The 26,213-nt window shown below is 33.3% G+C and overlaps 1 protein-coding gene across 1 annotated transcript in view; it reads right to left on the bottom strand.

The window, feature by feature from the left end:
• LRRC7 (leucine rich repeat containing 7) overlaps positions 1 to 26,213 on the bottom strand; it is a 586,898-nt gene that overhangs the window by 285,400 nt on the left and 275,285 nt on the right. The window contains exons 6-7 of the mRNA XM_033228849.1: positions 17,866 to 17,955; positions 14,415 to 14,471 (exon numbers count right to left, since the gene is read on the bottom strand). Coding sequence (XP_033084740.1) covers positions 14,415 to 14,471; positions 17,866 to 17,955 — 147 coding nt within the window. The remainder of the gene's footprint in view (positions 1 to 14,414; positions 14,472 to 17,865; positions 17,956 to 26,213) is intronic.

The raw sequence follows: 26,213 nt of genomic DNA, 5'->3' as shown, positions 1-26,213 counted from the left end.
TCTTGGGGATATACTCGTAGACAACAAATTCAACATAATGTGATAAATGGCAGTGTAATGAATGAAGAGAAAAGAATAATTGCTTGCCTGAGGTGTCATGAGACACTTTGTAGCGAGGGTAGCATTTGGATTGCACTTTAAAGACTTACGGTACATCAAAAAGGAGAATAAGACAAATAAAACATTTCTTCCTGACCTTTTCATATCTTCACATCTGTCTCCCATCTTAAATTTTGTAGTTCTAGATCCCAGTTACTGTCCCATAAACAATCTATGTTTCCTTGTCCCCTCTTCCTCCATCTGGCTAACTTGGCAAACTCCAGCTATCTGGCTGTCTCCTTCTATGCCTGCAAAGTATCTGACTTTCTGAAGAAGACTACCTAACTTTTCTGACTGGATTTTCTTCAGATATGTAACCTGAAATCACAAATTGGTGGTCAACACTGCCAGAAGATTCTAGGACACCACCCTTGTCCATTAACTTTCCCACTCTGTCTCAGAGTGCTTCATGCTTTCTCTTGTCTCCTCACATCTCTAATATTTTCTCCTTGTGCTCAGGTGATGACTGTTCATGCTTTATAGAGAACATCAAAGAAATTAGTTGAGAACATGTTTTATCTTTCCACTCCCGGGCCACCAGTGTTTCCATGTTAGAAGAGTCCCTGGTTCTATGGACATCTCCTCCATTTGTGCTCTACATCCCATTCCCTCACCTCTTCAAGCATTTCTTCTGGTAATTATTTCCCTTCTCTTCGGCATCATTAATTCCTTTCTTTCTACTGGGTCATTTTCATCAGCTTGCAAGTATGCTGCACTAAAATCTGTCTTTAAAAAGTCCTTTTCATGACATGATGTCCCTGTCCAGTTACTGATATCTTTGCACTGCTGCATCTTGCAGTTAAAAATGGAAGAAACTGTGCTTGTTGTCTCTTTTTGCCAATCCTTATTTGCTCCTCAACTCCTCTAATAAGGCTGCACATAATGCACTACTAAAATAGTTCTTATCAAACTCCTCTCAATGACCTATATCTTGCTAATGCCAATGCTTAGTTTTCTTTTTCCTTCTTAATTGACTTCTCAGTAACATTTGGTACAATTGACCCCTCCCTCCCACATTTTTTTAGACTTCAATGGCACCACCTGCAGTTAGTTTTCTTCTTAACTCTCTGGCTACTCACTCTCACAATCTTTTATAGGCTCCTTTTCCATACTCGAACTGTAAATGTTTCAAGCTCAATTCTGGCTCCTCATCTCTTCTCCATTTGTGTTCTCTCCTTTGATAACTTCAAAGAGTTTCATAATTTTAAATATAATCTATACAGTGATGACTCTTAAATTCACCTCTCTATCTCCCTGAGCAGATGATTTTTGTGTCTAACTACCAACAGTTGATTGTTTAATAGACATCTCAAACTTTCCATTGCCAATATCAAATTCCCAATTCCCCTCATCTACTGCTCTTTGAAGTTTCTTTATATCAGGAAATTGTGTCACCATATCCAATTAGTTAAACCCAGACTTTGGAAATGTGCCTTGATTCCTACTTTTTCATTTCACCATGTATTCTGTCTGTCAGCAAGGACCTACCTCCAAAATGGATCACAAATCTTCCCACTCATTGTCTCCATAACTACAATCTTAGACAAAGTCACCAACATTACTCATCTTCACTATTGCAATCATCTCCTGATTGGTGTCCCTTTTTCAATGTTGTCTCCCTAAAATCCCCTCTCTTTAGAGAAGTCACACTGTTCTTTGTGAAGCTTAGATCAAATCACGTCTCCTTTGCTCAAAGTCTCTATGGCTTCCCATTATGATCAGAATACAATCCTAATTTCTCAACATGGCTCACAAGGCACTTCATAATTTTACCCCACTGGCCTTTTATATTCCTTCACCTTGCACTGGGCATGTTCAACTGCTCTGGCCTTGTGCTTCTTAGACATCTCAAGTTTGCTGCCATCACAAGTTTTGTACACCTGGTTTTCTTCTTTTTTTCTTTTGTTGTTATTTTTGCTCTTTCTCTTTCTTTACAACTTCATTATTCCTACCATTCAAATCTAGATGCAAACTGGACCTGTTCATAAAGGTCTTCCTGGACCAACCTAGAAAAAACAACAACAACAAAAAATCCAACCCCCACCACAAATCATCCAACTTTTCCATGAACCCTCAAAAACCCAACTATCTCTATAACATCATCCTGTGTTCTTTATAGCAGTTACCAATCTTACTCATTTATTTGTTTATATTTTATTATCTGTCTCCCTCCACCACACTTGAAAGTCATTGAACAGTGGAAAATTATTAGGTCCCCTGGCACCAAGAATAGTGTCTGACACATATTAGGTACATGATCAATTAAAGTTATTTTTAACTGACTTGTTCATTATATAAAGTGAGAACTTATCAGTATATCTTCAGAGGCACAAACTTGCGAGTCATATTTAGGGAATTAAGTAGGGAGTGGTAGGAGGAAAGGTAGGAGTCAGATTGTGAAGAGCCTGGATTGCCATGTTTTGGGGTTTAGATATTATTGTATGAACAATAGGAAGCCAAAGATTTTTCATTTTATATTCTCTCTTAAGTAACCTTTTAGGTATTAGGTCTTCCTTCTATAAAACTAAAGTATATATTTTAAAATGTATATATTTTAAAATGTGTTTTATATTTTACAATATATACCCATTTAGATGGAAGTAATAATTTAAAAGATGCTCTTTAAGATTACATTTAGTACAAGAAATGCTGTTCCATTTTCTTTTGAAAATTCTTTGAAACATTTAATTTAGATGTATTTCAGTATAATTCAGAGCCAATAGATAGCCTTAATAACATTTTACTGTAATTAAAATACAAAATAATTCATTTATCTACAGTGCCACTGAATATTTCCTAAATAATGTTCTTACTTTTTAACCAACTCATATGGCGTAAGTTATTCTCTCCCATCATTTTAGAATGCACATAAATGTAAACAGCTAATGCTTGATAAGAGTCATAGCTTTGTAATCTAATTAATTTTATTTCTAATCTTGCTCATAAAATTGTAGTGCATTTAGTTTACAACTAGAAAAGATTGCTGTTAAGTAGTAAATGTGAACGGGAGTCCTATTAAAGTTACGGGAAAAGGTTAAATTTAAAGTAAAAAGAATAGAAATGCAAAGTAGTTAGGTAAAGGTTTGGGGTATATGCAATATAAACAATATAAAATTAAACACAATGGAAAAATAAGTTTGGTAAGAAAATGATATATATTTTTAAATCCATGAAAGGACAAGCTATAACCTTATATTACCAGAAGAAAAGATAAAATATGCATCTAAAGAAATTAATATCATGAAGTTAATTTCTTATGTGAATTTTTATTTTTAATATTGCTCAGCCACTTATCTTAAATGTCACAGAAACTGTGGCAAACTATAGCAATTTAGAAATATTCCCCCTTGCATCTGTTCGACAGAAAAGCGAGCTTTTTAAAGATGTATTTTGCATATTGAAAGACCTGAAATAACCCTGACTTGAGTAGAGAGGAGAGAGGAGACCTGAAGAAAGCAGAAAATCTATGGAGAGTAGATACATTTCAGCGGTTTTAGTGTGTCTTATTGAACCAACTATCAATAATGGGGTAGTTTGTTGTTTACTCATGAAGAGTCCTTTTTAAAAGTAAAAATCAAAGCACAGGTGGCAGGGAAATCATTTAAGATGCTATAATAAAATATATCTGATGAAATTCAGGGTTGTTTTTAATTTTTTTTTTGCACCTACCAAAATATCATAGAAGAGAGCCTGGCAAAAATCTATTCCTCAATACCTGTTATGTGTCCACTGTTGCTGAGACTGTGCCGTTCCAAAATCTGCAGTTGGGTAGGGAAAGCACACTGCTCAGCAGTTGCTTAGCTGACAGTTGAACTATGGAGTTAAAGCTTCAGATAATATATTCAAGATAACAAAAAAACCCTCACAGAATTAAGCTTATTATATTTCTGAGTAAAACTATAATTAGATCTGAATTCCCATGGAAACTTTGCCTTGCAAAAACTCAAGAAGAATTTCTAAGCTACCACTCTGAATGCAAAATCTATGGCTAATTTCATGATTAAAGTGGTGGGAAAGTTAAGGGATAGTTTGAAGTTTTTCAGACAGAAAAAGGGAATATCTCAAGGAAGATGCTTAGAGATATAAAGGTGCATTGTATATTGGATGTAGCAGAAGCCTTGTGAGATCGTGATAGTGTTGGGAGGCAATGAAGCCAGAAATGTTGACTCCCAGCTATGACAGTTCTTGACATTTTGTCTTCTGAAAGCTGTGAGCAGTCAATCTGCACTTTCAAATTGACATGTGCCTCGGTATGTTTTAATAAGAAAGCTCTGACAGCAATAAGGAAGATGTATTCCAATGGTAGAGATGAGAAGGAGGAGAAATTGTTCACGGCACAGGCGAGCGTTATTAAGAAGCTCAAGTAGGGCAACAACATGGGAAGGGAAGAGCGCTCAGATGTGACATAAGTTGATGGCTAGTGATTTGGGGCTAGTAGGACAGGAAAATGAGATGGCTAGTTCTACTTTCTGTGATTCTGTGCATAGTAGTGCTGTCATTAGGCAGTGTATAATAAGAAACAGGATTTCTGTTTGATTTGGTTTAACCAAGTTTGGTTTTGTTATGGGGTGGTGGGTGGAAAAGAGCAATGAGGATGATTTCCATTTTAGCATGTGTTGAATATTCCATATGAGGTTGGCTATGGGAATATGGAATTGGAATTCAGGTAAAAAGTTCAGGTTGGAAATAAATGTTTGCAGCTCATTGGCACAGAGGTAATACCTGAGACCGCAGGAATATATCTGTTACTAGGTTGTTCGTGTATTTTCTGGCCTGAGACGCTGAGACAAAAGTCAATATTAGTATAATGTTTCAGAATGTTCATTTAGGAAAGATACTACATTTATTTAGAGACCATAAAGGATATAACAAAAATCCACAATAATGAATTTATAAAATACATGAAGATACAAACCATGGATGTATGCCTTTCCTAATCCTTGTTGAGTATTCATTTCTAGCATGTGTTTTAGTTGCTAAGTTCAATATTTGACTAAAGAAGTTACCAATTTTAAAAGCAAAAAGTCATTAAGAATTAATAACTAGACCATTTAGTTAAACATTTTCTATTTTTTTTTTATTGAGAATGACAGAAAATGAGTCATGTAAGTTTTCATTAGAGTACTGCTGGTGAAGTAAGAAAGGCACGTTAGCATCACACATTATTTTTAAGAATTTATTATAAGAAACTAAAAATAACATTATTTCATTTATGATAAAGATATTTTTCTGAGATAAAATGAAAAATATCTAGAACTCATGCCAATCTTTTCTTGCACACACCCAGATTTTCTAAGTGTCAGTGTATACTAAATTTATTTAAAATTTTTCCTGGGTCTAAATGATAATAAGCCTTATTTTCATCAACTCTTACCCAAAATATATTTCCCAGCTTGAAAGAGGTAATGATATCTAGCACTCTTTACAAATAAGGACATTGAGATTCAGAGAAGGTAAATAACTCATAAACAAGCAACAAGGGCCTTTTGACTGCAAAGTACATTCCCACTCAAGTACTTTACAGCTCTTCTCAGCGAAACAGAAGTAAGAGTGTGGGCTAATTGTTCCACTAGAGACTAAGCCTCTGCGATCTTATAAAACTGAAGCCGAGCGTTTTCAGCCTCACTGTTACTGCAGGCAGTTTTTATCTTTGGTAAACTAATCATCAGGGATCAGAGCAGCTATTCTTTGAAGTAACTCTCAAAAGAGCAATTTGAATACCATGTTGTTACTTGGCTTTTGTGACCTCTTCCAAGCTCCTCCCATTTCCGACACATCCTTAGCTAACCATAATATTATCATTCTTAATTTTGTGTGGGGAATATAAGTTTAAAAAGAAATACAATTAGTTCACAAGGCAGAACTCAGTCTTTCCTTCGTGAGTCTATGGAAAGCACATATTTGATATTTTAGAAGTGACTCTAGTAATCACTTTGTTATAACGCATTATAATTTATAGAATACTTTTAAATATAGAATGTCATGATTGTCCGCTTATTTCATTTGAATTGAAAATATAGCACAAAGTGATAAGAAGTAAAGAAAATATATGTTTCTATGTACAATTGTCTAAAAGCAGAGGGCACTGATGTGGTTTCCCTTGGTTAGTTAGCTTGTCAAACTGGGGATTTTGATAAAGACAGCCCTGAAGAGGATGGTACCATGGGTTCAGCAAAAACACTGTACCTTGTAAATTGATATAAATTAGTAAAAGCATAAGGTAATATGATTACATAATCACACAGTATCCAATTATGTATTACAGTTACAAAACAGAATTACAAATACAGAGTTAATAGAAACATCAAAAAGCCATTCTGTAAGCTGTGCCTGACAATGGAATTTTCATTTACAATGGCACTAAGGAACTTATTGATGTATTTCATTAAAATAGCTAGTAGGGTAGCATAAGGCCAAGTGAGGTAAATTCATTAATAGGACCCTGAAATGAGAATGGAAACATGACTTAGTCACACCTGTCCAGTTTAGAATACATATTAATCTATGAGCTTTCTTCATTATTTTGATAATAACTGGTAGTAAACTAGATAACAAAGGAAGAATTTTTAAAGAAGAAAACATGGCAAATTTATATTTAGATAAGCCTGTCTATGGAGTAATCTTATTAAAAAAGAATAAATGAACTTATATGAAAAATAAAAACATAGCACTTGGAAATGAATAGTTTAGAAATTTGAGTGATAATTATAAATATGCAGCACTTATTGCCATTCAGGTTAGGAAAAAAATACACAGTGCATATATTACTCATATACATAGAACCTTTACTTCTAAAATGCTGATTTTTATAAATATTTAAGCATTTTATTTATTTATTTGAGAGAGGGTCTCATTTTGTTGCCCAGGCTGGAGTGCAGTGGCATGATCAGAGCTCACTGCAATTTCAACCTCCTTTCCTCAAGTGATCCTCCCACTTCAGCCTCCCTTGTAGCTGGGAATACAGGCACACACCACCAATCCCAGCTAATTTTTAGAAATTTTTGTAGAGACAGGGCCTCGCTATGTTGCCTAGGCTGGTCTCAAACTCCTGGGCTCAAGTGATTCTCCTACCTTGGCCTCCCAAAATGCTGGAATTATAGGCCTGATGGCCTTAGCATTTTAGTATGGAAGTGCAAATTCTTCCCTTAACCTGTATATTGACAAATATTTCATACAGTTAATAATTTTATCTGTGTTGAAAGTGTTTTATCTTTATCTTTGAAAATATATTTCTAAAACACATTTTTATGTTCCCTTTGTTATATTGGAAAATGGTACAGCTCCTATGGAAAACAGTATGGTAAAATATAGTGAATAGTTTCCTAAAAAAATTTAAAATAGAACTACCATATGATCCAGCAATCTCACTTCTAAATGTATATCCAAAAGATCTGACACTGGGATCTTGAAGAGATGTCTGCACTCCGGTGTTCATTGCATCATTATTCACAGTAGCCAAGATATGGAATCAACCTAAATGTCCAACAACAGATGAACGAATAAAGAAAATGTGGTATGTATGTATATAGCGGAATATTATTCCACCTTAAAAAAGAAGGAAATCCTGCCATATGTGACAACATGGGTGAATCTGCTAAGTGACATAGGCTAGTCAAAGAAGGACAAATACTGCAACGTTCCACATACACAAGGTATCTAAAATGGTCGGACTCACAGAAACAGCATCAAATGATGGCTGCCAGGAGCTGAGGGCAGGAGGGAATGGGGAGTTGTTCAATTGGTATAAACTTTCAGTTATATAAGATGAACAAGTTGCAGACATCTGCTGTCCAACATTGTGTGTATGGCTAACAATACTGTATTGTATGCTTAAAAGTTTGTTAGGAGGGTAGATCTCACGTTAAGTAGTCTTACCACAATGAAAAAACTAAAAAGGAAATCGAATAACACAATAAAAAATAAAGTGACTTTTTTGTTGAAACAGTCATAAAATTACAAAAATGTTTAAAAACTAAAAATCATGTTTTTCTGAATTACTTGAGAGTAAACTGCCAATCTGGTGTCCCATTACTCCCAAATACTTCAGTATTTCCTACACACAAATATTCTACACAACCAAAATACAACCATCCAAATCAGGAAATTAATAGCATCTAATCTTCCAACCCAAATTTTGTCAGTGTCTCAAAAATGTCCTCTATAGCTAAAGAACCAGTTCAGAAGGACATTTCTTTTAGTCTCTTTAGTCTTCTTGAATCCGTAATAGTTCCTTAGTCTTTTTCGACTTTCATGATCTAATATCTTTCCTTAACAGTGTGCAGCTGTCAGTGTAGCTCTGGTTTTAATTTACATCCATAATGTAAAGCGAATCTTTTTGAAAGAGTATGTCTAGTTAAGGTATAATGTATTGGCATCTTCTGTGAGTATATTTGTGTTGTGTACATGTCCTTAGGTATCACAAAGGTGGTACTACAGAGTTCCTGAACTTTGTTTTCGGGGCAAAATCACTTAATAAAAGCAATGATGCTTGAGGGATGAAATCATATAAATAATAGATATACCATTTATGAGCTATCTAGCATACACAGCTTAGTAGTTTAAAAGTATCATTTATGCTTGTACTTGGGAAAATTTTCCCTTAAATAATTCCTTAATAATTTCTACTATGGGAAATTAAAAACCTTCACAGATGATAATGAAATCTAATCCTATTAACAACCCAAAATAAAATTTACTCAATAAAATATTCTCTTCTTAAAAACATCTTCTTCAATCAACATACTAGAAATGGTTATATGACTAAAATTATCCATTTGACAAATTTGAACCCTAAAATTGGGAGGGCCCTCTTTTTGGTGCTCTATACTAGGTTTTTTTTTGTTTTCTGTTTTTTTTTTTTTTTTTTTTGAGATGGAGTTTCACTCTGTTGCCCAGGCTGGAGTTCAGTGGCATGATCTCTGCAACCTCCGCCTCCCAGGTTCAAGTGATTCAGTTGCCTCAGCCTCCCGAGTAGCTGGAGTTACAGGTGCACGCCACCATGCCTGGCTACTTTTTGTATTTTCAGTAGAGACAGGATTTCACCATGTTGGCCAGGCTGGTCTCAAACTCCTGACCTCAAGTGATCCACCTGCCTTGGTCTCCCAAAATGCTGGGATTACAGATGTGAGCCACTGCCCCTAGCCAATACTAGGTATTTTGATGTGGCTTATTTTACATAAAAGGCAAAATATTCTACTTCTAGGTGAAAATAAGAACATGTATATTCACAATAGACTATTCATATACTGAAAATAGATACAACTTGAATTTTAGAATTAATACTTTTCTATATTCCATAGCTTTTTTTTTTTTTTTTTTTTTTTTTTTTTTTTTTTTTTTCAGACGGAGTCTGGCTCTGTCTCCCAGGCTGGAGTGCAGTGGCCGGATCTCAGCTCACTGCAAGCTCCACCTCCCGGGTTTACGCCATTCTCCTGCCTCAGCCTCCTAAGTAGCTGGGACTACAGGCGCCCGCCACCTCGCCCGGCTAGTTTTTGTATTTTTAGTAGAGATGGGGTTTCACCGTGTTAGCCAGGATGGTCTCGATCTCCTGACCTTGTGATCCGCCCGTCTCGGCCTCCCAAAGTGCTGGGATTACAGGCTTGAGCCACCGCGCCCGGCCTATTCCATAGCTTTTTTCAGATTCTCTGACAGGTCAATGACCCAAAAGATAGTGTCACTACTTTAGATTTATGTTTTCACTTAGAACTTCTTCCAACAACTCTTAGCATTCTTCATCTACCAAATCTATCCACTTTCCCAATTTTGAATAGGTTCATCAGGTGTTACTGTATTTACTGATATTATCCCATTAATTCTGTTGTAATATATTTCAACATTCCTCTCTTAGTCAGTGTTTATGACAGCAAAGTGAGGTATCATGCTTTATGCCTTGTGCATCAGGAGACATGAATATTCATGTTACCTTAATTTATGTTTCCTTTTCTTCATATTACTTCATAGTTTCATAATTAACACATGCATTTACATAATATATTTAAACTCTAGTTGAAACAAAATTAGTCATGGCCTTGATAAATTATTAATGAATGAGGCCTTATTTTAACTTTAGGGTATTAGAAAAATTCTTCTCACACATATTGGACAGTTTTATTTAAAGTTAAAACCCATGATTATTACCAATCATTTATATGATGTTATGTTACTTCTGTGGAAAAAATTTCTAAATTTCATTTAAAAAAATTGTTTTTATCCCTTCATTTTTATCTTGACATATATTTTGTTTCTTGATGAAATGTGACACATTTTAATAAAAAGCAAATGTTATACCATTTTTGTATTTTATTTAGTTGTTACAAATATTAATTTACTTAATATGACATTATTTTTCTCCCTGTCATGTCTTAACTATTGTGCCTAACTGGAAACCATTTAGAGAGAGAGAAAATGTGTGTAGGTTTATAAAATCCAAGTCTGGGCTATCAGCTATTGAGAAAGCCCAATCATTTGTCCTTGTCTGACTTCATGCTGCTCTTCAAGATTAATCTGATTATAATGTTTGACTTCCCATATAATTTTCTGTGGAGAAAAATAATCAAGTGACGCAAAATGTCAATGTCACATGAGAGATACTTGTTATTGTGAATCCGCAGCTCAGCATTCTCGTTTGGAATGTCTACCATGTTTAAGGCATTGGAGAGTCCACAGTGACCAAGTGGAAATAACCTCTCATTAATGGAACTTATACTCTTTGAGGAGATATCTCCAAGTACACAAAGAGTCAAAATCATACAGAGAGCAGTAAGTGCTATGATGAAAATCAAATAGAATAATGAAATGGTGTAAAGAAGAAGGGAAACAATTTTATATGATGTAATTGGGGAAGGCCCCTGAGGAGGCAGTTATCTGAAGAGAGACATAAATCATAAGACCTAACGATGCAAAGATGTAGAAAGAAAATTCTCAACAGTGTAAAACCTCCAAAATGGGAACACGCTTGTTTTGTTCAAGAGGAACACCAGTATAGCTGGAGTTCTGGAAAACAGAGTGCCCTGTGCTAAGATAAAATCCCCCGTGCATTTGATGATTTGTGTGTCAGCCTCCTGTGTCTGATGCATCTAGTATATGTTGACATTGAGTTTCTAGACCAGCAATGCTGAGAACCAGACCTGTGGTAGGAACCTCTACAATGGACTCCATTAATCCCTGTCTCCTGGTATTTATAGTCTTAACGTTGTTTTCTTCCATACTTTGGAAGAAATGGTCCAGATTTGGTCTCTGTGATCAATAGCATATGGTAGACATCATAGTTTATCACTTCTGAGATTAGACAAAGACCAAGGCTTCTGTCTTAGATGTACACTCTTTCTCTCAAATCACTTGCTCAGAAGGAAGCAAGCAGCCACACTGAGAGTAGCCCTATAGAGAAGCACACATGAGCTTTTATAGGAAAAGAATGGAAAGCTTCCAGCCTATCATCAGTGAGAAACTCATTTGCCAACCACTACTTGAGTGAGATTTGAGGCAAACCCTAGCCCATTTAAGCCTCACGAGACACCCTGAGACAGCATCACTAAGAATCCAGCCTCTCTTTGATTCCTGACCCTGAGATGCTCTTACACAAACAAATGAAGGAAGGAGTAAATAAGCAAACAAATAAGGAAACAAAGACTTGGTTTTCCCTTGACATCTAACATTCATTTGAATTCTCTCTACCATCTCCACATTTTCTGACTATCCCTCAAAAAACACAATGAAGAAGACAATTCTTCTATAAAGAAAAACTGTATCATAGAATCTAAAAATTTTTCCTTTTGGCATTCTAGTTATTTTCAGATGTTTACTATCTTCTATTATTACAAATAATCAAGACTTGACTGTTTCAATGAGTTTTAGGCAAATGCATTTCCAAAGGACTTAATTTTATTACTCCTTCTTGATGTATGTAGAGTAATGATCATAAACATTATGAGGAAACTTATAATACTAATTCTTAACAGAAAAAAATTATCCTAGAATTTGCATATATCTAAATGTATCTATCAGTTTGCTTAAAGGATGTACATTTTAATGTATGTTGTATTATAATTCTTACACACATTCACATTTTGCACAGATTGCTAAGCGTATAGACTTAAAAGATGAAAAGAAGAGAAAATAACCAAAAATCCAACATCTTGTTTGTTTCCCTAAGTAAATCATGAGTTATCTCTTCTCAGAATAGTTATTGTTAAACTAAAATTGTTTTTCCTAAAACTATGTTTTTACCTTCATTTTTATTGGGAGTGCAAAATAAAGGATACTATACTGCTGTCACGTGGCTTTAAGTTACAGGTATAGACTGGTGATCAAAAGGTATAATACATAGTGAAAACAAAGTTTATTTTTATTCAAAGAATAATTTCTTTCTGCGATTCTCATTCTATAGACCCAAACTAAAGTTATCTATATTTTATGTCTGAATTTTGTTCTTTAGATTTTCATCTGTAGGTTATAAAATGAACATACTAGATTGCAAGTAACTTTGAAAATGTGTCTTAAAATGTAACAGCTGTAACAGCTATATAAGTTATATGTATATGAGTCTATCAAAGAGACCCAACATCAGTTCTAATATATCTTTACAACATTTTTCTATGTCCAAACTGGTTTATGCATATTATTCTACTTATTATAATTCTGTTTAATACTGAACCACAATCTGAAAGCCTGCACAATACCCCAGCACCAATTATTGTTGTTATTATTGTTCCTCATTATTCTGATTTATTCACACAGCTACCTCATATAAAGTCCATATTATCAATCTATATCAGGTTTTAATTTATATTTAAGATTTGTATTTAAAGATATATATTTAAAAACCTAACAACCTATGTCAGGTTTATTTTCTACTTCAAAGGAAAGCCATTATTTGAGAACAGAGGGAAAAGGATTCTCCTCTGCATACTCAATATTTTCTCCTTGACCTAAATGTATATATTTAGGTGAAATGGACACCTGCTTTTCTATCTTGGTTTAGCTTCCAGTTAGCCATGTTTCTCCCTTACTTTAAATGTGGCAGACAAGAGCATGAGGGATGGACTCCGTGGCACTAGCTGCATTTGCAGGAAATTTCCACTTGAACAATTAACACCCTCAACCATATTTCCACCTGTTTATGCCCCCAACCTGGGAGGGGTCCCCTGGGTTAGGCCCATACCCAGTGCTTTAGCTTAGAGAAAGGCATAATTCAGAAGTGCTGAATGGTGAAATATGCAGACATTTCCTCATTACTATGCTCTCTCCTTGTCTTCTCTTATGGAGGATTAAGTAGGTATTTTATCTTTATGTATATATTCAAATTAAATCCATATCATCATTGAAAGTTATTTTCATAATTGTGTTATTATATCACAATGACAATTTTAATACACAATATCATACATAAAATGTACTTGAAGGTATGTTGTTGAAATATTAGTCAATCCAGTTTGCTTTGGAAAAAGATTTAATAAGTAAAACATAAGGTTACATTTTGGTTCAGCAGATGTATCTAAGTCCTACTGAAATGTTTAAAAAATTAGTCACTGTACTCAATAGTTTTCTATAATACTGCAGAAGGGTGATAATAGCAACATAGTACTTTAAATATTTTCATCTTAACGTATACAAGTGTAATGATTTGAGTAAAAAACCCATTTTGATTTTCAAAAATAACTCTGTAAAACACAAAATTCTATTGTTACACATGAATAAGGCAAAGCTGGGTGAAACAAAGCATTTTATTATGGTAAACATTGCATAAAATTTTAAGGATTAGTTTTTACTTTAAAATACCTTATAGTTTTATATATGCCAAATTTTAAATAGACTAGTAAAAATGAACAATTTGAAAGAATATATAACTTTTAGCTAAACCACTTTGTGATCTCTTGAAACACTTTAATCTTTTTTCCTAAAAATTTCTGGCATATTCTTGATTTAAAAACTGAAAGGTATACTACAATCCATAAATTAACTTGAAGAATTAAGCATCCTTTTAGGTTGAACCTTGTGACACTATTGTTTTTAGCTATAAGAATGACAATTTCTTATGTTTTAGTGCAATAATTTTCTGGCATGTATCTTCAGCCATGCGAAGAAACTTAAGTGAACTCTTTCCACCATTACCTGTAATTACAGTTTTATAAAACAGAATACATTCTCACGCAATATGAATCTTTTACAGTATACCATACTTTTTGGCCATTAGGAAAAATGTGTAGATAAATTAACTCAATTAAAGTACCAAACCACAGACAAAATAAAAGTAGTTATTTTTCTTACTAGTGAAAAATTATCACAGTTCAAAATTCAGAAAATACACAGTCACTTACTTTGGTAGAGTTTTCAAGTGATTTTCTCTTAACTCCAAGATCCGCAACTTGACAAGTCTACAGAAATGAATTTTTAAAATTTGCTCTTAGTATTTCTGTCTAAAAAATTATTGAGTAAGGTCTAGTATTTGGTAGTACTATAGGGTTATTATAGTTAACAATAATGTATATTTAAAAATAACTAAAAAAGTAGAATTGGAATATTTCTAACACAAAGAAATGATAAAAGCTTGAAGTGATGGATACCCCAATTACTCTGATTTGATCATTACACATTGTATGTCTGTACTAAAATATCACACATACCTCATAAATATATATAACTATATGTACCCATAATAATTAAAAATTAAAATAAAAATAAATTTTACTAGAGCAAACTATCATTATCACTATTCAAACAGCCATGTTCAAATTTTTTTTAACTATGGTTATAGATTTTAAAGAAATTTACATATTGATTATGAGTAGGGTTACATTAGTATTGGGCAATGACAAATATCATTTTCCTAAAATTAACTGAGATATTTTAAAGATATCTTTGGATTCCAGCCTTCTAAATTTCATACGTTTTATAAAAGTATATTTTTTGTTCAATTTTTGCATTGATATTTGAATGTATACCAAATACCAGATGCTGTGTTCACTAGAATATGGCAATAATTTCTCTCAAGAGACTATAAATAAACTAAAAAGCAATAATTTCTCTCAAGAGACTATAAATAAACTAAAAAGCAAGTACTATAGCATAGAGTTAAAAAAATGGGATTTTGTAGGAAGACAAACCTGGATGAAATCCAAACTCTTTCATATTCTGCCTCTCTGACACCGGGCAAATTAATTAACCTCTCTTAATTCAATTTCATCATCCATAAGTGTGTGACAGCAGTATCACATTTGTAGGATTTGGAACATTAAATAATGTAATACATGTAAAGCATAATTTCTGGTATATCACAAGTTTTAATAAGAATTGGCTATTATTATTTTCATTATTTACACAATGGGAGAAGTGCTGCAATATACCATATTTCATTGACTCTAAGGCGCATATTTTAACATTTATGAAAAGGTTATGCATTTAAAAATCTGTCGCATCATCTGTCCCATGACAATGCTGGGGTTGGGGAAATCATGTGAGAAGAATGAGAGGTATTCGTAGTTTCTGTTGCTTGAGTAACATTTGTGATTAGGAATGCATTTCACACTTAATTACTTGTTAAGTTTTGTAGTCTAGGACGCACTAGTGTTATTCACGTCCATATTGAGTGTTAAAATGTACCCAGATGAAGCTACTTTAGAACAGATATGAACTGGATTATCTGAATTCTTAATGTTTTGGGAAATATTTTACTATTCGAAGTTTTTCATCTACCATCTCCCATATTTACTGTACTTTTAGGTTTTCATGTAGGTCTCTCTCCCTTTCTTTTTTTTTTTTTTTGCCTCCTATCAAGCTTTTTATTTAATTTTAATCTTATAATGATTAATCGGTATATGAAATAAAGTGATTCAGTTCTTCACAGCATGGGTATATTCTACTAAAGGAGATTTCTTAAGCATTTGCATGTCTCAAATCTTGTCAACAATTGTACTAGTATGATATTTTGTACTGATTTTGGCTTTTAGGAGCACAAAATCTCAGGTGTTAAAAGGAATTTTAAGTGTCCTCTTGTTAAACTATCCAGCTGAAGGTTAAAGACCTTTTTAGATGATAATAATAAAATAGAGCATATTTTTTGTGGGCAATTTATGCAAAATTAAATTCTATTTTCAAGTGGTTTTGGTATTGATATTACGTTTTTCACTTGCCCAAATCTTTTCCTCACATTAGGACTAAAGAGAACTGACAAAAGTTCAAGAAAAAAATGTATCTTAAGATAATAATTACATATTTTCTGATTTGATAAATCCAAAGTATATTGTAATGCCGTGGTCAGTGCCAGAAAGGCAAGGCTAGTTTCTATGGATGAATGATGAAATGCCAATTCATTTAGAAGCCAGGCAATGCTCTTTGGATGCTCTGTGAAGTTTAAAACTGCCCAAGTATATGCTGTTCATAAGTGTTGTGATGGTGTGATGTGCAAAAGTAAGGGAATCTGGGAAATGTTGATGTGCTCTCAGTATGTAAATGGAGGCTGTCACATGTTAAGTGACTTCATTATTCAACTGAGTTCTTAATGTCCTGTGCCAGCTTCGGTCAACAGATTGGTGTCAAGCTACACTTAGTCTATTATTTGAACAATTTCAAAGATATTCATTTACATAAATGCAGTTGACAATAAACTTAAAAATGTCCTAGCTGTTGAGATATATCTTTTGCACAAAAAAGTTCATTGTAGAACACCTGAAAAATATTGAAAAACATGTCAAGATGACAATAAAAATTATTCATAATTTTACTTTTAAGATACCAGTCTTTCATTTCACACAGATTCATATTAATATTGGAAATATCTTAAGAATTTAAAAAAAAAACTTTCCTAAGATAATATTATTAATTATTATACAGTATTATCATATAGATGAACCATAATATATTTAACCAATATCCTAGACAGATATGTGATTTCACTTTTTTCACTTTGTAAATAACAATAAACTTGTCCATAAATCCCAATGGGATACTGACAATGGTAATAGACATTTCTAGAAATGATTCACAGAGGCAATGGTTGTAAATATTTTCAAAGGTTTTAAAAGCATACTGCCCTGCTTGAAGGTCATAACATTCTACAGTCCTATCAGAGAGCATGAGATCATCTCTGTTCTTATACTCTAAAAAAAAGTTTTTGCAATATGTTGGAACATAAAGGTTTTTTATTGTTTTAACTTGTATTATATTTATTATTTGTGAAGACAGACATGTTTTATGTGTTCCCCAGCCATTCATATGTGTTATTATGAATTGCTTTTGTCTTGTAATTCGACCATTTTCCCCTAAAATCTTTGTTTGCATATTTATATGTAAGAATTCTTTCTATGTTAAACATATAAATAATTTTTTTCATATATAATGAAACTATTTTTCGGTTTATTGTTTTACCTTAAATCTTTGATTTTCTGATACTTTATGTTAAAAGTATTTAGGTCACCATATCTATCCATTTATGGTATTCTTCTTTGCGTCTATGCCTGTAAAGGTATTTCTCAACAAAAGAGCCATAAATATTCATCTCCTTTTTTTCCCTCAGATCATTTGTGGCTTTATTTTTTTATATTCAACTCTTTAATTCATCTAGAATTTATTTGACTATTAATGTCATGTAAAGGCCTAATTTTACTTTATTTTTTGTAAAAGTTTCATTAATTAACAGAGTTCCATTTATTGAATAATAATGAGGCCTATCTTTAATCACAGCTGGCACTTTTGAAGTCTCATCAACTGACACTAGTAAAGCACTTACCTAAGGTGAAATACAATTGCATAATTTAAATTTCTTATTCTTACCTTCCAAAATTGGCTGGAAGAAATTCAAGAAAGGCGTCATTCAGGTAGAGCTGGGTCAGGTTTAGGAGCTGTGTGAAGCCATCAGGGAGTCTAAAAAGGAGTTAAAGTTTTAGTCACTGCATTGATGTTGCTATAGAAACAGAACAAAAATATATATCTCTGAGGAGAAAAAATATAAATGTAATACATTTTTCAACTCTCCTTTGGTATTACAGTAATGAAAGAATTTATTGAGCATGTTGTTACAGTTTGAAAATTTTGCCTGTTATTAAAGTAAATAACATTTATCCACTTCCATGCTACTCTCCAACACTAAGATTTATGTCACTGCTAAAATTAGCAACATCATCTCTTATTGCTGGCCTAACCTTATGCACACCAGCCAGGACATTTTTTATGGAAATCTCAAATTGTTTGGCTTGTTTGTAATTTTAAAACTAATGTTCCTTTTTCAACAGAATATTCACATACATAGTCAGGCAAGAGTATCCAGTTACTATTTCACTTAATCATCAAAATTTGTCTACAATTTGTTACAGTGATGACTAAAGTTGCCCAGTATGAAAAGTGAAGGAGCATGTTGTCCCCTTGACTAATAATTTCTTTAATGCCTGCTCAACATGTATGTAAATCATGATTCAAATTGGTCTAATTAATATCTATTAAAAATGACAAAGAACATTGAAAAGATAATTAAACAATCATAAAGGCTATAAACTGCATCAAAAAATTAAGAAAATAACCTTTACGAGTTATAGAAATTAGATTAAATCATTATTTTAAATGTAAAAAGATTTAATTCAAGGATTTCTCAGGAGACTTGTTTTTAGAGGAATATTAATTTTTTTATTAGTAAATTTCTATTTAAACATTTGTAATACTTTTATGTATAGTCTAGTCCAGATTTTGTTATTTTATAAAATACTCCTAAATAGCCTTCTAATTTGCCTTCTCCTCAAATTACAGCCTGTCTTCCTCCTTGCATTTACTGCTAAAATTATTTAAAAAGCTGCCTATACTCATTGCTTCTTATTACTACTCAAGCCATTGTTTTCTGGCATCTACCTCAACTCTGTTACTGAAAATGCACTCACCAAGGCCTCCACTGACCTCCTAAGTTCCAATCCCATTAGCCTCATTTTATTTCAGATCCTACACTGCCTAGCAACAGTTGCCATCACTGCTTGTTCTCCCCTTCTTTGCTTCTACTACAGTTTTCCTGCTTCTTCTCCTTCTCCTGGGACATTATATGAGTTTTATTCCATGGTTTCTCTTCCTATGTCCAATACTTTGTTATATGTATATATAAAACACTTACATATATATATAAATATATATAAAATGTTTGTATTTGGGTATGTATGTGTGTACATACATATATGTATAAAAGAATATATGTGTACCCACAATAGAATCAAGAAATAGAATCAGTATCTTTGAAACCCTCTGGGTGTCCCTCCCTGTCTACCTCTTCCTATTTGCCACACAAATTCCTGAATCATGTTTACTATTGTGTTTTGAAACAGCTTTACCACAAATATTTAATTCCCTAAAACAAAACAGGTTGCATGGTTTTGCATGGTTTTGAATATTATGTAAATCAAATCATACTGTGAACATTGTCCAAAGGCTTTAAAAATTAGTATTAGATTTAAAAAATCCATCCATTTTGATGTGACTGATTGGCCATCATAGCATAGTATTCCATTGCATGAATATACAATTTGCCGTTTTCCTTCTAATGAACATTACAGTTGTTTCTTCTTCTTCTTCTTCTTTTTTTTTTTTGAAAGAGAGTTTCACACTTGTCTCCCAGGCTAGAGTGCGATGGTGCAAACTCGGCTCACTGCCACCTCCGCCTCCCAGGTTCAAGTGATTCTCCTGCCTCAGCCTCCCGAGTAGCTGGGATTACAGGCACCAGCACCACGCCCAACTAATTTTTGTATTTTTAGTTGAGATGGGGTTTCGCCATGTTGGCCAGACTTGTCTCGAAGTCCTGACCTCAGGGGATCCACCCGCCTTGGCCTCTCAAATTGCTGGGATTACAGGCATGAGCCACCGCGCCCGGCCTACAGTTGTTTCTAGTTTTTCATTTTGCTATTACAAATATTGGCTTCTGTGAATATTTTTGAACATATAGTATACATTTACAAAAGATTACTTAAGTTATATCCTTAGAAGTGACAACATTGGTCATAGCGAATGCAAGTCTATATTTACTAGATGTAGTCAAATTTCATTCAAAATAGTTCCACCTTTTTTCCATGTCCTTCCTAACCCTTGGTTTTGTTAGCTTTTTTCGTTTTTGCCAATTTGGTAAATATAAAATAGCAATAATAATCATTTTGCTGATTAGTTAGGAATAAAAGTTTATTAGCAATATTTGTTTCCTTTTGTGTGAAATACATGTTTACATATTTTACCTATTTTTCTATTGGTGCCCCCACCAGAACTCCCTGCCTGTATCATTTTGTTGTACACTGGAACAAATCATGATTGCCTGCCCCTTTCCTTCCTGTTTGAAGGCTTTCTTCAGCTGCTAAAGCCTGGTCTGTTTATGCACCTGGTAGCCCAAGTTCCATGGAATTAATGTCCCTCTCAGAGACAGTACTCACCTAATGACAAGTAGGAATATAAATACTTCTGCTCCCTCTCCCATTGTGTTTGACAACTCTAGTATGTGTTCTACACTGTTACCCAGAGCTCCCCAGAAAGTTAAAGTCCAATGGCCAAATACTGTAAAGAGCTTGAAAAAACACCCTCAACAAGTATTTCCTGGGCTCATCTCTTAAATATACTGCTTATATTCTTTTCTAAACATCTGCTTCTGGGGAATCTAAAACAAACACATTTATATTTTTATGCTGATTTATGGCAATTCTTTACACATTGTTAGTAATAACTTCTCAATGTCATTGATAGGTTCTTGGAAACTGCAAGTTTAAGTGCAACTATGTATAACAAAACAATTTTTTTTATCTTCTCTACAACATTATAATGAAATAATGTTGAAGGAAACAATGTTATTTGAAGACCTGCTGGTCTGTCCTGTAACTTAAAGTTGGAGTTTCCAACAACCTATCAATGACATTAAGTGAAGACTTACTGTATATTAATCTGATATTGGTTATTTTTGCTGTAAATACATTTTTCTAGTTTGTATTTTGGAGCTGAATTGTGCGGATATGATTTCATAGAGGATGTTGCCATAAATTTTCTTTTAAGAGACATAGGATTTATGAAAGTAGAAAAGAAAAAGAAGGGAGGCAAGTGAAAAACGAGGGTTTTTATGATGTAGAGGTAAGAAGACACTTGAGATGTATAACGAAGAGAAGATGAGTTCTGGAGCAAATACTTTATGTATGAGAGTATCGGGAGTTAACATTTAAGAATATCAGGAGAGGGCAGGGTTTACAGTCCTTGAATGCTCAACTCAAAGGTTTGAACTTAATCTTATAGAAATGAAAGGCTATGGTAGGTCATTACTTTTCTGTGTTTTACTCTGTTGTAATGCATTAGAGCTCGTGTCCTGATAGTATGACAGTTGTTATAATGTTAAATACATTTGTTTACACAGATGTTAAATACATTTCCATTGGAATTTAAGTATTATCTTTGATGTCTTGTAATTCAAAACAACTAGTTACATATGACTTTTCAAAAAGATGATCAGTAAGATACATGTAAAATTAGACGAATGTTAAAACCATTAATCTAATAATTTAACAGTGTCACTACTCAGTAAAAAATGGCTTTTAAAATACAAATTTTCTATTTGTAGGGACCAATATTTTTCCTATATCTCAAAACTATCCAGGTTCTCTCAGTCTACTATTCTCCATATATATGTAATAAATGATATTGTACTACTTCTTTGATCAAAATATACTTATTTTTTGCTTCTTTTTTGGTAATGCTTATGCCCTAGAAGAATCTGGCTTATTACATAGAAAATTTTGTTCAGAGTTTAAGAATTGACCACATTTTGCAGATTCCAATGACAAAATTGAACCACCAAAAATAGGTTATATCAAAAACCAGCATGCAAAGTAAGCCAGTTTTTATCAGCCTGGTTATAAAAAAAAGATGTATTGACATTTTTCTATTGAACTTTTCTTCTTAAAAATGTAGAGTTAAGAATATGATCACATAGTATGTCTTATTTAATGACATCTATGTTTTATTTCAATTCACTTCAACGCAAATTTATTGAATGGTTACTCTGCACTTAGATTCAAAATTAATGTCTTCTTTACTTTTCTCATATGATTCTGTTCATAGATTTAGATGAATGTTTATACAATTATACTTTGCACTAGTATTGGAAATTTTCTAGTCCTGGGAAAAATTATAAATTATTTGGGGATAAGGAATTTTCAAAATCTCTTAAACTGTCCATTATTGTACTTTGAAAATAACACACAATGAAAAATGGATTTGATGTTATTTGAAAAATCATATATATACTGTCAGTAAGTCTGCCAAAAAAAGATATTTAACTTTATCATTAATTTTATGGTACATTTTGTAGCTTCTAATAGAGACAAGGGCCTGACTTGTCAATATAATCACTTCCAGAAAAACATATGAGGAACTGTAAGGAAGAAAGTATTCCATAGCAAGCAGGATACACTTGGTGAAGATGACAATCTTAAGTTGCCTTTACTTTCCTCTAAAGTATTCAATGAAATTCAATATCTGACATTAAGGAAGGAGCTCTCAATAATGAAATGATTTTACTATCCTAAAATAACTTGGTGGCATTTCACATGTGACAGATTTATTTAAAAATTCAAAGAATATATATGTTTTATAAATTGGCAAATAATTCATTCTACTAAGTAAATGCTTTCCTTTTATTAATTGCTTAAATGAAAAGTGGTATTTTCAAATACACAGTTACATAGAACAAATGAGATATGGTGTTTGATGGATCAGTAGAGTTACTCTAGGTAACATTAATTAAATTTACATTTCAAAATAGCCAGAAGAGAATTAGAATGTTCCTAGTGTAAAGAAAAGATAAATATTTAAAATGATGGATATCCCAATTACCCTGATTTGATTATATGAATGTATCAAATGATCACATGTGCCCATCCAAAATGTACATCTATATATATCAATTAAAAAACTACAACAAAGATAGAATAACAATAGACCCAGACACCCACATAGTTTAGCAGGTGGGCACATAATATCAGCTATGTGGAAGATACATTCTAAATGCCCCACCATGATCCTCACCTCCTGATGTTTATGCTCTTGTATAATCTCCTTCCTTTGAGTGTTGGTAGGACCTGTGACTTGCTACTGATCAATAGAATGTGGCAAATATGACGGAATGTCTCTCCCACAACTAAATTACATTATATAATTCCATCTGGCTAAGAGACTCAAAACTGCCTTGGGGGAGAATTATATGGCAGGGAACTGCACACAGTCTCCAGGTCCCATGAGTGGTTGCCAGCTGATAGCCAGCAAAGAGTGCAGCCTGATGAAACTCTGAAGCAGGGGACCCAGATAAGCCATTCTCAAATTCCTGACCCACAGACATTGAGAAATAAATAATATGTGTTGTTTTAAGCTGATACATTTGTGGCGATTTGTTTCAGAGCATTAGAAAATTAATAAAGATTTTTGATGATTGGAATTGGGGTTCTGCTGTAACTGATTTCAAAAATGTGCAGTGGCTTTGAAAGCACTCAGTGGTCACAGACTGGAGAACGTTAAAAAAACATGATAAAGCATACATTTTCTTAAAAAGATGTTTAGAAGAAATCTAAACTTTGACGGCCCTGCTAGTGAGGGCTCAAAAGGAAGTGAATGTCAGGTTACTGGAAATTTTCTCAATCTGATAAGTGGCATATATTTAAAAAACAAGTAACAGTCACACATAATGGTGAAACTCTAAATGATTTCTCTCTAAGATTGGGAACAAGATAATGATGTCTGCTTTCACCTCTGACGTTCAACATGTAAAGGAGGTGTTAGCCAAGACCAAAAGGTAAGAAAAACAAACAAATAAATGGCATGGAGATAAAAAATGATAAAATGAGACCGTCTTATTCACAGGTAACATGATATTCTACAAAGAAAATTTCACAAAAATCTACACATGCAATTTAATGGAATTAGTGAGTTTAGTAAGATTGAAGAAGATCAGATAAATATTAAAAATCAATTGTGTTTGTACATGCTGGCAGTAAACAATTGGAATAATAAAAAATCATTCACAATAGCACAAAAACCATAAAACACATAGAATAAAATGAACAAAATTTGTATGCTGAAATCTATAAAACATTGATAAAATTTTAAATACTGAAATAAGTATGGAGCTAAACTATACTCAGGGATGAGAATATTCAATGTTTTTGAGATGTTAAGTCCTACCCAAATTGATCTACAGATTTAATGTAATCCCTATCAAAATTCCAACATGCTTGTACATTTTTGTATAAATTAGCAAGCTAATTATAAAATTCACATAGAATAGCAAAGAGCATACTAGCCCAAATGATTCTGATGAAGAACAAAGTTGAAGGACTCATATTTTCTGATTTCATGACTTACTATTATGTAAAGCTACAGTAATTAAGACAGTAGGGAACTGGTATAAGGACAAATATATAGATTAACAAAAATTGAAAATCCAGAAATAAACTCAAATATATGTGAATCAATTGTTTAACAACAATGTATACAAAATCAACTTTAAATGGATCATAGACCTAACTGTAAAGCCTAAACTATAAGAGTTTCAGAAGAAGGCATAGGGGAAAATCACTATGGCTATAAATTTAGTAAAGATATCCTAGATAAAAAAGAACAGCAGAAACCATAAAAAATTATTAAATAGAAATTCATCAAATTTAAAACCCTCTCTTTGAAAGGTACTACTGGCCGGGCGCGGTGGCTCAAGCCTGTAATCCCAGCACTTTGGGAGGCCGAGACGGGCGGATCAGAGGTCAGGAGATCGAGACCATCCTGGCTAACACGGTGAAACCCGTCTCTACTAAAAATACAAAAACTAGAGCCAGCAGCTATCAGGCTGAGGCAGGAGAATAAGAATTGCAGTGAGCTGAAATCTGGCCACTGCACTCCAGTCCCGGCGACAGAGCGAGACTCCGCCTCAAAAAAAAAAAAAAAAAGAAAGGTACTACTTAGAAAATAAACAGAGCAGCCATAGAATAAGAGCAAATCTTCACTTCAAATATCTTCTAAGGTCCAGAATACATATATAATTCTTATAATTCAACAATAAAAAGGCAAGCCAATAAAAATGAACAAGAAATTTGAATCTTTAGCAAAGAAGCAATATAGATTATAAATAAATATGTGGAAAGGTGCTAATGAGACATTAGAAATATATATTAAAACCATAATGAAATACCATTTCTACTACACTGGTTAAAATGGAAAAAAATAAAAAACTAATAGAACCAAATTCTGGCAAAGATGAGGAACAACTGAACTCTGAACAACTGAAATGATGTAATGCACAATTGAATACCTTTGGGAAAGCAGTTTGGAAGCTTCTTATCAGGTTAAACATACACATACCATACTACTCAGAAAACTAGTCCTAGGACTTCACCCAATAGAAATGAAAATATATGCTCACATAAACACTTGTGCTTAGTTTGTACCAGCTTTATTCATAATAGCCAAAAACTGGAAACAACCCAAATGCCTATCAACTGAAATATAGATACATAAATAATGCTATATCCACACAATGGAATGCTACCTGGCAATAAAGGGGAATAAAGTACTGATTATTGAAAAATTACAAATAAATTTCAAAATCATTATGTTAAGTAAAAGAAGTCAGACACAAAAGTATGATACCATTTATTTTTCATTTCGAAAAAGACAAAGCAATGGGGATAATAATCATCAGTGGATGACTGGGCTAAGGGAACTTTTTGAGATGATGCAATAGTCTATATCTTGACTATGGAGATGGTCACATGACTGTATACATTTGTTAAAATTCATTGAACCATACACCTAAATATAATTAATTTTATTTTATTGTGAGAGGGTCACATTCTCATGCCCAGTTTGGAGTGCAGGGGCATGATCATGGTTCACTGCAGCCTTGTCCTCCCAGGCTAAAGTGATTCTCCCACCTTAGTCTCTCAAGTAGCTGGGACTACAGGCATCCACCACCACACCAGGCTAATTTTTTATATATTTTGTAGAGATAGAGTTTCATCATGTTGCCAGGGCCGGTTTTGAACTTATGCGATCCTCCTGCCTTGACCTCCCAAAGTGTTGGGGTCACAGGTGTGAGCAACCATGCCTGGCCAGAGTGAATTTTATTGTATAGAAAAAACATA

The sequence above is a fragment of the Trachypithecus francoisi genome, unplaced genomic scaffold (genome assembly GCF_009764315.1).
Source record: "Trachypithecus francoisi isolate TF-2019V2 unplaced genomic scaffold, Tfra_2.0 Lachesis_group12, whole genome shotgun sequence".
NCBI classification, from domain to species: domain Eukaryota; kingdom Metazoa; phylum Chordata; class Mammalia; order Primates; family Cercopithecidae; genus Trachypithecus; species Trachypithecus francoisi.
The sequence above is the reverse complement of the archived record's forward strand: the minus strand, read 5'-3'. Positions and strand labels throughout refer to the sequence as shown.